At 42.3% G+C, this 13791-nt stretch overlaps 1 protein-coding gene across 1 annotated transcript in view; it reads right to left on the reverse strand.

The window, feature by feature from the left end:
• The window catches only part of MAN2A1 (mannosidase alpha class 2A member 1), a 157817-nt gene that overhangs the window by 93566 nt on the left and 50460 nt on the right, over positions 1 to 13791 (reverse strand). The window contains exons 5-7 of the mRNA XM_040239693.1: positions 11211 to 11384; positions 8468 to 8654; positions 4242 to 4419 (exon numbers count right to left, since the gene is read on the reverse strand). Coding sequence (XP_040095627.1) covers positions 4242 to 4419; positions 8468 to 8654; positions 11211 to 11384 — 539 coding nt within the window. The remainder of the gene's footprint in view (positions 1 to 4241; positions 4420 to 8467; positions 8655 to 11210; positions 11385 to 13791) is intronic.

Genomic DNA, 13791 nt, shown 5'->3' on the forward strand with positions numbered 1-13791 from the left:
TTTTACCCTAAAAATCAACAAATAATCTTAAACATAACCTTAATCTTAAATGTAATATTAAACTCCTCTACCAGGACAACATAAAAGGACAGGTTACAGAGATTGCTAAATAAGTCATGATCAATGGCAAACTGGCTGACTGAACTAGTCCAATGTTAGTTTCTCAGTCACCTAAATCCAATTGCTTATTTTTGTTTGTCCTTTCATTAGAAGAAAATAAGCTTACACTTTCAGCTTGATTAAGCAACTTTAAACATCTCACAGAGAACAGATACAACTAGACAAACAAGTTTTAATACACAGAAAAAAATGTTTGAAGATATCTAAGGGCCCTCAAAGCAGCCAGGATTTGAAGGACAAAAATTCTTGAAATAAAGGAAATCCATAACCTCAGATATGCAGATGACACCACCCTTACAGCAGAAAGTGAAGATCAACTGAAGAGCCTCTAGATGAAGGTGAAAGAGGAGAGTGAAAAAGCTGCCTGAAAACTCAACGTTCAAAAAGTGAAGGTCATGGCATCCAGTCCCATCTTCAAGGCAAACAGAAGGGGAAAAAATGGAACAGTAAAAGACTGTATTTTCTTGGGCTCCAAAATCACTGCAGACGGTGACTGCAGCCATGAAATTAAAAGACGCTTGCTCCTTGGAAGGAAAACTGCCACAAACCTAGACAGCATATTCAAAAGCAGAGGTAACACTCTGCTGACCAAGGTCCATATACTCAAAGCTACGGTTTTTCCAACAGTCAATGTACGGGAGTGAGGGTTGGACCATAAGGAAGGCAGAGTGCTGAGGAGAAGACTCACTATCAGATAGTAAGATCTCCTATGAAGCTGAAAGTATGAAACTAGTCAAATAGACAAAAGTGAGTAGAAAGTCTAGACACAGACCCACACGTAAATTCATCTCCACTCATGGTTAATAACAGGGAAGACACTGCATAGAAATGGACAAACTATGGTCTTTTCAATAAACGGTGCTTGATATTCACATGGGCAAAAAGTATCTTGATCCCTCCCCTCAGGCAATATACAACAATCTATTCCAAACATTATTAAAAAGCAGAGACATTACTTTGTCAACAAAGGTCCGTCTTGTCAAGGCTATGGTTTTTCCAATAGTCATGTATGAATGTGAGAGGTGGCCTATAAAGAAAGCTGAGCACCAAAGAATTGATGCTTTTGAACGGTGGTGTTGGAGAAGACTCTTGAGAGTCCCTTGGGCTGCAAGGAGATCCAACCAGTCCATCCTCAAGGAGATCAACCCTGAATATTCACTGAATGGACTGATGTTGAAGCTAAAACTCCAATATTTTGGCCACCTCATGCGAAGAGCTGACTCATCTGAAAAGACCCTGATGCTGGGAAAGATTGAGGGCAGGAAGACAAGGGGACGCCAGAGGATGAGAGGGTTGGATGGCATCATTGACTGGGTGGACATGAGTTTGAGTAAGCTCCAGGAGTTGGTGATGGACAGGGAGGCCTGGCGTGCTGCGGTTCATGGGGTCGCAGAGTCGGACACGACTGAGTGACTGAACTGAACTGACTGATTCCAGACATACTATAGACCTAAATGTTGAAGGCAGAACAACAGCACTTCTAGAGTGCAGCTTCATAAGAAACAGATTTTCATGACCATGGGTAAACAAAAGTTTCTTAAGCAAAAGATAACAAGCACTAACCACAAGATTCCATTAAAATTCACAATTTGTGTTCCTCAAAAGACAGCATCAAGAGAGAGGAAACACAGGCTACATAGTGGGAGATAACATTTGCATAACTTTCATCTGGAAAAAGACTCAATCCAAAATACATAAGAGAAATATAAGTGGTTAGGAAAAAGACAGACGACCCAATTTAATAAAATAATCATCAAAAGACTTAGCACTGCTCAAAAGAGGATACCCAAATGGCAATAAACTTATGAGAAGAGATTCAACCTCATTAACTACTGGAAATACAAAATAAAACCATCACATCCATCATAAAAGGAAAAAAAAGAGTTCTGATAATACGAGTCTGAGTAAGGAAGTGGAACAATTCAAACTGTCCTAGGATGCAACGTCCAGTAGATCTTCTTTGGAATTTTATTTGACGATATCTGCTGAAGTTGCACATGTGCGTACCCAGTAACCCCCGAACTCCATTCCATTTTATACCCCCATAAACTCATGCACATTCACTGCACAAAACAGCCAATGCGGCGTTACCTGTAGTAAACCAAAGCTGAAAGCATCCACGTGTCCATCAACAGCAGAACAGATAAATGGTGGTATGCTCATCAATATCACACGACACACGTCACATGTAACACGTAACAGTAGACGAATTTCAAAAACATAATGTGCAGCAAAAAAAAAAGTGAGACACGAAATAACACATATTTAAGAGTCCCTTCTCATAAAATTCAAAAACAGGCACCACAGATCACGAAGATGCAACCCAGAAGAGCAGGGCGGGGTGGGAGGTAGGAGGGAGGCTCAGCAAGGAGGGGACAGACACACACCCACAGCTACTTCATGCTGATACACGGCAGGAACCAACACAAAGCTGTAAAGCAATTATCCTCCAATTAAAAATAGATGAATACAAATTAAAAAATACATACGAAAGCGATGGCTACTCTTGCAGGAACTGGTAACGACTTGGGAGGCTAGAGATGTTCTACATATTGGATAGTGCTTACATGGTGTTTTTTTCTTCTTTCAAATGAAGCATATTTGGTTTACAATGTTATGCCAATCTCTGCTATACAGCAAAGTGACTCAGTTATACATACATACATACATACATACATACATATATATATACCCTTTTTAATATTACATGGGTGTTTTAAAACTTGAAAATATTCTGTGTACTTAATGGTCTGTGCACTCCTATGTACGTGATACATTAACTTTTCAAATTACTTTAAAGATTTTTCTAGTGGGCAAAGGAGGAAACAGGTGAAATGTTAAAGACAGGATTAAATTTTTCAGAGTCATGCAGCGGCTCCTTCTGCAGACCTCAGAACCATTCCCCAAGAAGGTGTATTTCGAGATATATGCGTGTGCCCCTCTGATCAACTGTCCCTGTGTGCACCTTCTCTTGGAGGGAAGCACAGAGACGACTTATACACAGGTTCAGTACTCACAGTTTATGCCTTGGTTGAGATTCAAGTTAAGTATCTCAAATCCCCGGGATGCTTTCTTTAGGCTTACTCGCCTGTTCAGTAGCGTGTGGTTCTCCTCAGTATCTGTTTGTGAATCTCCTTGGATTCGTTTCCCACGGGTGGTCCCGCTTCCCTCCACTGTATCCGCAGTGTTTCCCTGTCTAACAGCTCTGTGTGTGAGCATAATACACTGCTGGGCAATTAGCTTCTCACCTAGGGTCCACATGACTCTTGCTCAAGTCCTCACTCAAGCAACCCGTCTGTTAAAATGCTTTTATGAGATGAGTAAAATTGGAATGTGTCTGGATATATGATATTACTGCTAATCTTTCAGATGTGATAATGGTATTACGATCATATTTTTCCACAGTGTCCTTATCACTTAGATACATAATGAAATGGTTATAGACAAAAATACGTGCCATCTGAGATTTGCTCCAAAATTCTAGAGGAGTGAGAGGGCAGTGGAGCACAGGGAAACAAGGGTGACCTTGAGCTGCTGAGTGCTGTACCGGATCATGGATATTGGGAAGCAGTGGTGGGGGAGGAATTTATGCTATTCTCAAACCTTTAGGGTGCATTTTAAATTTTCCAGAGGGGGAGAAAAAGAGCAAGAATGACAGACGAATGATTAATTTTAGAAGACTTCTCATCTAAGAAAAATGCGAGTGTAGTCTCTGGATACAAAACACTTGTTTGCAAAATTCTTGACATGTGCGTCTGCATCTGCCAGTCACACTGCTAGATCACAGGAAGTGGCTGAGAGCAACAGCAACCTTCCAGCGCTAGCAGGAAAACAGGACACACGGAAGATGAGCATCACAGCTTAGGAGGTACGTGTTTTCAACCACACAGAGGAACGCCTCTTTAATCCTCAGTGAGTGGTAAGAAAGGGACAGCTTTAGAAATGGAGCGGTAATGTAAGGTAATTTTCCCCTTCACGAATTATACTTTTACAGAAGAACTACATATTCTAAGAAATACTAGGATGCGGGACAAATAAACTAAGGCTATCGTGTTTCCGCCTCCTTTAATAATGAAGGTTCACCTTCAAATACAGCACCATGAAAAAGTCTTTCTCATTACCTTAACATTATACTGAGGATGAGAATTCATATAATCAAAAAGCAGCTGGTAATTCTTGAACTGATGATCCCACTCTGTGCGTTCAGTGTAGCGGAAATCGTCTCCCAGTGGGGCCAGGACAACTGTGGTGCGGAAAAGCTTTGACTTCTTTCGGTACTGGTCCAGAAGCATCTCGGCCCTGCAAAAAGGAAAGAGTACTGCTAACGCCACGGGGCCACTCACGACAAAGTGAGCCACAGTAAAACAGAGGAGCGCATATTCTGCCTGTGTTCTGGTTTAGCATCATCTATGAGGCAGATTGTTGTAAACTACTACGCTAATTTTTACTATCCCTCTAAAATATTGGTAAATTCTTATCAGAGGGAAAAACTCCATAGCTTTTCCATGGAATGTCCTTACAGAAATAAAGGTACATGGCAGCTTTGGCATAAATTCCTGAGGGCATCAGTGCCCTCCCAAAGGTCAGCCACAGAGACTGACTGCCAGATAGCCTGTGCCATAAAATAATTCAGTCCAAGAAGATAGATTTCTCATCTACATGAACTCTGCTTGCTTTGACTTAATATCCCTTTCTCTAAGTTAATCTAAAATTGCCTAATTAAAAAAAATAAATAAAACTGCCTAGTTAAACATAAAAGTTATTTTGAATGAAGCCAATTATAGAACCGTTTTCCTTTTCTAAAGGAAGAAACCAACTCACTCAACTTCTTCCATCGATAATCTGAGTATCTGTCAGTGTTCTCCATACTCATCAGCAGATACAGCTAAGCAATTGCATGAGCTGTCCTGGCCTCTATCTCTCTGGGCCCTAACCCATGACCCAAAAGGGCAGCTAACTACAGTATGCTGATAAGCTTCTGTATTCCACTCACTTATACTCTCTAGAAAACCTTTTGGGAGACGCTGAATGGGGGCCCCATTTGAGAAAGTCTGGGAACACAAAGTAAGAGGAAGAGCTTCTGAAAGTGAAATTAAACAAGCAGATGAGCCCCGAGGAGCTCTCCGTATTTCTAGTGCCAAAGCTTAAAAAACAGTGATAGATGACAAACATGTTTTTTTATTCAATATTCCAATTTTCACTTCAAGGATTATCCAGAAGCAGATTCTAATTCACGATATAAAAATTTATGAAGAAATCTCAAAGAACATCACTGATGGAAAGAGGCATTTTACAGAAACTATGAAAAAACACTGAACTAAATTTAGAATCTCATATGCTCTTTTTATATTGATGGTCTCTGAAATTGTTCTGCAAATATTAAATTAGCAAAAATTTGATAACTTGGTGAATAAAATATAACCATAATATTCTTACTTAACATAAAATACTTAGTTTTTTGAGATTACCTTTCAATATAGAACTTAATTTTTACTAGTAATTTACTAATATTCCATATTTCCCAAAAAACAATTTTAAATTATTACTTATAATTAAAAAGCACACATACAATGAGATTAATCACATAGGAAGATGTCTAAGACCTAAAGAAATAAGAGGAAAAATGAGTACATAAATCACAGGTATAAGATGAAGTATAAGTGAGCATCCAGCTAGACCCCCCCAGGCAATCGGCACAGAAGCGCGTCCCAAGGCTCCCTCTAAATGCGCCACACGTTGCACGCGTACGGGAGACACAGAGGAGGGAAGCAGGCACAGACTCTGAGGAAGCGCCTCTTCTGCACAGCACCCATCCCGACTCCCAGGCTGCTGCCCAGCAAGTGTCAGCGCTGGGAAGCAAAGGGGCCACACTGCGCAGCTGCGGGGAGTGGACACTCGCTGCACACACGGCAAGCTCACGGCAAGCGCGTCCATCCACAGGGAAAGGCGTGCAGCTGCGACTGCTCTGCACTCACTCTACCCGGCAGGAAGGGCGACCGGACTGCAGCACACACCAAATCGCCTGACAGGTGAATCATCTCCATACGCAAGACAGACGGTGAGTGAGCGTCGGCTGCTCCGCGTGTCCAACTCTTTGCGACCCCACGGACTGTAGCCCACCAGGCTCCTCTGTCCATGGCATTCTCCAGGCAAGAATATTGGAGTAGTTAGCCATTCCCTTCTCCGGGGATCTTCCTGACCTAAGGACTGAACTCCAGTCTCCTGCATTGCAGGCAGATTCTTTACCATCTGAGCCACCAGAGAAGCCCAAATTATATGGTACAAGAAGGCGATGGCACCCACTCCAGCGCTCTCGCCTGGAAAATCCAGGGACGGAGGAGCCTGGTGGGCTGCAGTCCATGGGGTCGCTAAGAGTTGGGCACGACTGAGCGACTTCACTTTCGCTTTTCACTTTCCTGCATTAGAGAAGGAAGTGGCAATCCACTCCAGTGTTCTTGCCTGGAGAATCCCAGGGACGGGGGAGCCTGGTGGGCTGCCGTCTATGGGGTTGCACAGAGTTGGACACGACTGAAGCGACTCAGCAGCAGCAGCAGCAGCAGCAGACCTAAAACCAATCTTGATAAAGAATGGAGTTTCTTTATCTTCAAAGTAGAGAAACCTGATAAACTAAACATACTGCACGTATCACCTGTACATGACAGTTAAAAATCACTTTCTTTAGGGTGTTAAAAAATCCAGTGCCATTAAACTGGAATGCCCACGTCTGATCTCTGAACATCACAAGCAAGGTGACATCTGCATGGGAAATAAGCAGCAGAACTAAGATTTTAAGACGTATAAGCTAAACAACAACAACAAATCTATGGAAGCATTAGACAGATTCATTCATCTGTATGTCCCTGGTGCCTGGAAGCCCCTTTCAGAATCACTGGAACTGACTGAACACAAGGTGTGTTCTGACAGGGGCTGGGGAGAGGGGCCGGTAGTCTTTGAAGGGTTCCATGACCATCAACAGGATTGCGCAGAATGGGTCTCAGGCACTCTCTGCAGCACCCGATAAAGAAAAAGAGGGGCCTCACACCATCTATGGGTGCGTGGGGATTCCCCGAGCTAGCCTGCAAGAAGTCTCCCGGTGCCCCTGACCACTGGACTAAGAGGAGGCGCGCAAACCCCACTTAGCGGCGAACAGCTGATCTCCAGAGAAGGGAGGCAAGGATCCCCCGACCCTGACCAACCCACCAGCATCCCCATTCCACTGCACCTTTGCAACACAATGTACTGAATTATCCTCTTATTGTCTAAGTAGCCTGACCCTAACAGGCTGTTCAGGTTCTTCACCGCTCCAAGAACCGAAAAAAGAAACCGAACAGATCCCAAATCTTGGGATACTTTTTTCCAAAACAACTGTAAAAGCCAGATTTTGATATACGTAACGGATCCATGACTTTAAGAAGCCTCCATGCTGAGATGCTTCCATGAGTGCCACAGCGTGAGGCTCACGCTGCAGTACTTTCTTTATCGCCACAAGGACTCAGCCAGTGCAAGGAGACCCAGATCATGCCTTCATCCTCACACACTTTTAAAAACAGATTTTATTGAGCACAGAGCAACAATCTTACTTTATTTAAAAGGCTATATTATTTTTCTAGCAGAGTTGAGTGTCTTATATTATAACACAGTGTTTTATTTTAGTGTATTACATACCATTAATTTTACAGTGAAGAAATTAAACTTTTAAAAGCACCAGAATTAGAAGTATAGGTAGCTTGGTTTAATGAGATGCTTCCATATTTAGGACAGTTTTCTTCTAAGAAAAAACAAGTAATTCATTTCCTGATTTTTAGTTAAAAATTTTTGAGAATAAATATTCCTAATTAAAGTTTTCAGTAAGTCAAAAACTTCAGAAAGATGCAAAGATATGTATTCATCAGAGCTGGGTAGCATTCACTATTACTGAGATTGTTATTAAGGGAACAGATAATTACGCTCTTTATGTGATCCATTTCAATAAACGTGTTTTTGCAATTGGGTTGCTTTTCTTACCAATTTATACCATAGAAACCATAAGCTTTATTATCAACAATATATGAAATCAATCAGACACAAGGGAGGCTTTTATAGTGAAGGCAAAGGAGACCACAGAAACAGTGTATCGCAGGTTATCCTCCGTACGCTGATCTACTATTGTTCACTTTCCATTAAGTCATAACGCAGAAGGCAAGCAGGCAAGGCTCTGGCATTTTCCAGCTGCTTTAAATTCGTTTGAATGAACGCCTTGAGAAAGGATAATATTGGCTACCAAAGCCCATTTATATAACTCTTCAGCAACAAGCCACTAATGCTTACTTGTTCAAGATGCTGACTTATAAAATGCATATTTTCATACCTGTTCTGGAGATTTCCAGGATATATTGTTTCTGGAGGGACTCCCCAGGGACAACCGTATCTGCCTCCAGGAAGCCGTTTAAAATCAAACTGGCAGCATATCTTAGGATCAGGTCCACAAGTGTGGGGGATGTCGTAGCTGTAGAACGGCATCATATGGCAAAAGATGTCTGTGGCAGATCCCAGGTCTACAACAAAGAGCAGCACACAGACTCATCTCCAAACTTGCAGAACGCCACGCTTTACACACACACAGTGCAAGCTCCATCCTAAAGCAACAACCCCTCTGACTACTAATACACACACCCCAGCAGCATTCGATGGCCGCCGGCCAGAAGGACAACACTTATATCTCAGTGTCTACCTACATCTTCTGTCTAAACTTAACAGAAACAGAAATGCCCCATCCTAAAACAGCATCTGCTGACCTGGAAGGATATAAATGAGCAGAAGGGACAATCAGCTCATCCAAAGTTACGGCCACCCCTGGCTGCCAGCGCCTGCCACATCTGCGCCTGCCTTGGGAAGCAGGGACTCTGAGAGGGACCATTAGCTGCAGAGGCCGGGTGTGAAGACAAGAAGGCAGCAAAATGGGGAATTGGGAGAATAAGAGAAGGAGAGGGAAGAGCTTGTGAAAATACGAGAAATAAGTGCACTCAACAGAGTTGTAGAGGGCCCCTTACCAATGAAGGGCCAGTCTGACTATTGTCCTTAGAGGCAGAGGAAAAGTAAAAATAATTTTCAAAACCAAAGAGAAGAATCAAAACAAAGCCAACAAAAAAGTTACAGAAAACGAGTACTGGTTCCCGACACAGAATTGTTTTTAATTGAAACCTCAATGCCAGTATGTGTTGGCATCACTGCCCTTGAGAGGTAAGAAGCCTCCCACAAAGTAAGATTGGAGGGCTTTAATAAGAGTTAAAAATGGCAATTTTTTGTTTTTTAATTCTGACCTGTAAATACCTCTTCGTCTCTACATACAGACCTCCAATTCTCAGCAATGTATTGCTTTTATAATACAGACAACAAGAAAAAACAAACAAGCACCATATACATTTAAAAAATTTGAAAACAACCGCTTCATTAACAACCAGAACAAACAAAGAAGCTCACCTTAATTCCAAAACATCATTTTCAAGCAACATGTCCAAAGACATCGGGTAGGTCCACCATACTATTTAGCAGCTTATTTACACATTTCGGTTTATCTGCTGCATTTGGTGGTGTTAGTCTTCTATCAAATTAAGACTATAATTTTACAGGCAATGATGTTTTCTATATTTCTTCTTAGCATAGTATTAGGTGCATAAAAGTATTAATTTTATGCCAACTGATATTTATAAGCAATTTGAATGTAGGCAATAATTTAAGTAGGGCTTCCTCAAATAAATGATCGTTTTTCTACAAAAATAAATATGCTCCTAAGCATCTGATAAAATTATATAGGATGCAAGCCCCCAGAAGCTCCTGTCTGCCTTACAGGTTCAGTTTTCTGGGATAATAAGTTATACAGTTAATTTGTTTCCTTTCGAGAAAAAAACAGTGCCCATGAGAAAGATACTGTCTAAATTTACAAATGATGCTACTGAAAAACTTAATGAGGGTCTAGATTACACAGAGAACAAGTATGATGTAATGCAGTAATGGCTGAACAGTCTTAATAATGAAATCCTTTTTTCAGATGAAATTTTACTGACAACTTGATACAGCTGGCAGCAGATGCTAGAGGCCAGGGGGCCTAGGCCTCGGAAGAGCACAGAGCTGGGTACAGATCGAGGCTTCGTACCTGTCACCCATGCGAGTTCTGGCAAATGGCCTCCACTTTTCACATTTAAAAGGTCCTATAAGAACAGAACCTAACTTAGCAACGATTACACGGGTTCAGGGAGAGGGTGACTGTAAAGCACGCCACACAGCGCACATCCCGCAATAAGGGCTCACTAAACGGACATACGCAGGCAGACAACGGCCTCGGGGCGGGGCGGGCAGAGGCCTCCGCAGGTCCCCACCCTGCCACCCCTCCTCCAGCACAGAGCTGGAGGCGCACACCTTCAGACCCCCAGGGTACCAAGACAGTGGGAAAACAAGCGACACAGGAGGCAGGACAGCTGTTCCAGGAGGGCAAGAGGAAGGTTTTAAAAGGCAATTCTAACGAGCTACAGAGACAGGAGAGGCAGAAGGAAGGAACACTGGCGGGATTCCCCAGGGACGCAGTGGTAAAGGGTCAGCCGGCTGCACAGGAGACGCAGCAGAGCCCCGGGTTCCAACCCTGGGTCAGGAAGATCCCCTGGAGAAGGAAATGGCAATGCACTCCAGGACTCTTGCCTGGAAAATTCCATGGACAGAGGAATCCAAAGGGCTACAGTACATGAGGTCGCAAAAAAGTTGGACGTGACTTAGCAACTAAATAAACATCAGTTCTAATGCAATCAACTTTGTGGTAAAATGGGTACATTTTAAAATAGAATCAAATGAAAGCATTACTTGCAAAAGACTAATTTCTTATTTTGTTTACTTCCTTTAGGCTTAGAAGAATCTACCATGTTCTATAGATAAATATTTTTACCAATGCTTAAAAGACTCCTGACACAATTATATTGAAAAAATAATTATGTATATCTTTAAGCAACCTGATTCTCAAGACTGACATGCTGAATAAAACCCGTAACAGCAAGAGGTCATAACCCCTGTGAAATAATATCTAGGTCAAGTAAGACCTTCTACTTTCATCTAGCTCTACATACCCCAATTTTGTCTCCAAAAAAACTCCAGTGTTTTATGCAATGCAAAATGTTTTTTAACTGCATAATGAACTCTCTGAATAAGCATGTGAGAAAATCCGGCACGTTTTAGAAGATAAGCCATTGTTGGTGAATGTCCAAACGGGTCGATAGCCCAACCAGACCGAGGTTTCACTCCTGTTGACAAAGAGAATAAGTGTTATTTTTTTAAATGAAAAAGAAGTCACAACACATTCAGACCCACCCGAGCTCCCTGGTCTCCTGGACTCCCAGATAAAGGGCTGCCCAGAGCACCCTTAGTGAGACTCCCTGCAAGACCCCCTGAGAGGAGGACCCTGCCCTGGCCGTCCTCCCAGGCAGGGTGACTCACACTGGAAGTGAACCGGCCGGAGCTAAAGTGAGCACTCTGTCACCTGATAGGTGCTGGAAAGCTGCTGCAGGCAGTGGCGCCCTGACGTGGAGAAGCACACAGGACGAAGCCGCTGCCCTCCAGGAGCTAACAGTCCTGTCTTCTGTGCAGCTGCATAAGCCTGCAGCTTGCTCTTATACAACACAGACAACTAATCTAAGTCATTTCAACTTGTACTCTCCAATCCCAACAATAGGGATTTTAGGCTCTCTTTTATGCCGTACAACAATGCCAGATCATCATATAACACAGTAGCAGAACTGGCCAAAACAACTATGCTGTTATGTCATTATAAATCCTAAGACGTTCTGATGCTGGTACTTGCTATCAAGAAGGAATCAGTACAATTTTTCACACCTGACTCACACCAATTCTGGTAAAGGACTAAAGATACACCTTAATTTCACAGAGGATAATATATAAAACACCAGCATAATAAATGCACAGGTTAGAATGAATGAAATAAGATTATTCATTGGGAAGTATGCAAATATTTTATTTATTCAAGATTCTCAAAGAAGGCTTCTATATGCTACATATACGTAGACATAAGTAATCTAACTGCACATTTTTTTCACGCAAACATCTATTTAGCACTTTCCATATACCGAAGGCTAAGAAAGGATTACATTGGCCTAGGATTACACAAATGAGTTAATCTTGATCCTGATTATAGCTGTAAAGATTACCATGCAAGGTGTTCACATAGAATAACAGAGAAGAAAACAGAGAGAACGCTGCAGAACACGGAAGGCGAAGCCAGCAAAGGAGACTGAGAGGGGAAGCCGAACCGTCAGAGAACCAACAGTACACGTCAAATCTCAAACAAGCTGCCACACAGAGCCCGCCCATGTCACATATGGGCTTTACCTCCAAAAAATTATAAAGAAATCGTGAATCTATTTAGTATTTTGGGTTTTTTTGTGGTGGCATCAGTTCAGTTCAGTTCAGTCGCTCAGTCATGTCCGACTCTCTGTGACCCTGTGAATCGCAGCGCGCCAGGCCTCCCTGTTCATCACCATCTCCCGGAGTTCACTCAGACTCATGTCCATCAAGTCCGTGATGCCATCCAGCCATCTCATCCTTGGTCGTCCCCTTCTCCTCCTGCCCCCAATCCCTCCCAGCATCAGAGTCTTTTCCAATGAGTCAACTCTTCACGTGAGGTGGCCAAAGTACTGGAGTTTCAGCTTTAGCATCATTCCTTCCAAAGAAATCCCAGGGCTGATCTCCTTCAGAATGGACTGGTTGGATCTCCTTGCAGTCCAAGGGGCTCTCAGGAGTCTTCTCCAACACCACACTTCAAAAGCATCAGTTCTTCAGCACTCAGCTTTCTTCACAGTCCAACTCACATCCATACATGACCACAGGAAAAACCATAGCCTTGACTAGATGGACCTTAGTTGGCAAAGTAATGTCTCTGCTTTTGAATATACTATCTAGGTTGGTCGTAACTTTCCTTCCGAGGAGTAAGCGTCTTTTAATTTCATGGCTGCAGTCACCATCTGCAGTGATTTTGGAGCCCAAAAAAATAAAGTCTGACACTGTTTCCACTGTTTCCCCGTCTATATCCCATGAAGTGATGGGACCGGATGCCATGATCTTCATTTTCTGAATGTTGATGTTTAAGCCAACTTTTTCATTCTCCTCTTTGACTTTCATCAAGAGGCTTTTTAGCTCCTCTTCACTTTCTGCCATAAGGGTGGTGTCATCTGCATATCTGAGGTGATTAATATTTCTCCTGGCAATCTTGATTCCAGCTTGTGTTTCTTCCAGTCCAGCGTTTCTCATGATGTACTCTGCATATAAGTTAATAAGGAGGGTGAAAATATACAGCCTTGACGTACTCCTTTTCCTATTTGGAACCAGTCTGTTGTTCTAGGTTTAGCAATTCTGAAACTTTCATGAATTCCAAGACTGAGCAAACTAGTTAGGTAAAGTAGCCAGGTTCTATATTTTGAGAGAAAGAACTGCAAAACAGTTCCTATAAATGTGCGAATAGAATGGACCCTATGATACTGAGCTGAAATAGGAGATAGCAGTACTAACTTATGAATAAATATACAAATAAACACACAAACATACATCTATATTTAAACTATATGTGTGTGTCTGTCTGTGTGTGTGTGTCTGTCTGTGTGTGTCTCTGTGTGTGTGTCTGTGTGTCTCTGTATGTGT

This window comes from Oryx dammah, unplaced genomic scaffold, assembly GCF_014754425.2.
Source record: "Oryx dammah isolate SB20612 unplaced genomic scaffold, SCBI_Odam_1.1 HiC_scaffold_5, whole genome shotgun sequence".
Taxonomy (NCBI): domain Eukaryota; kingdom Metazoa; phylum Chordata; class Mammalia; order Artiodactyla; family Bovidae; genus Oryx; species Oryx dammah.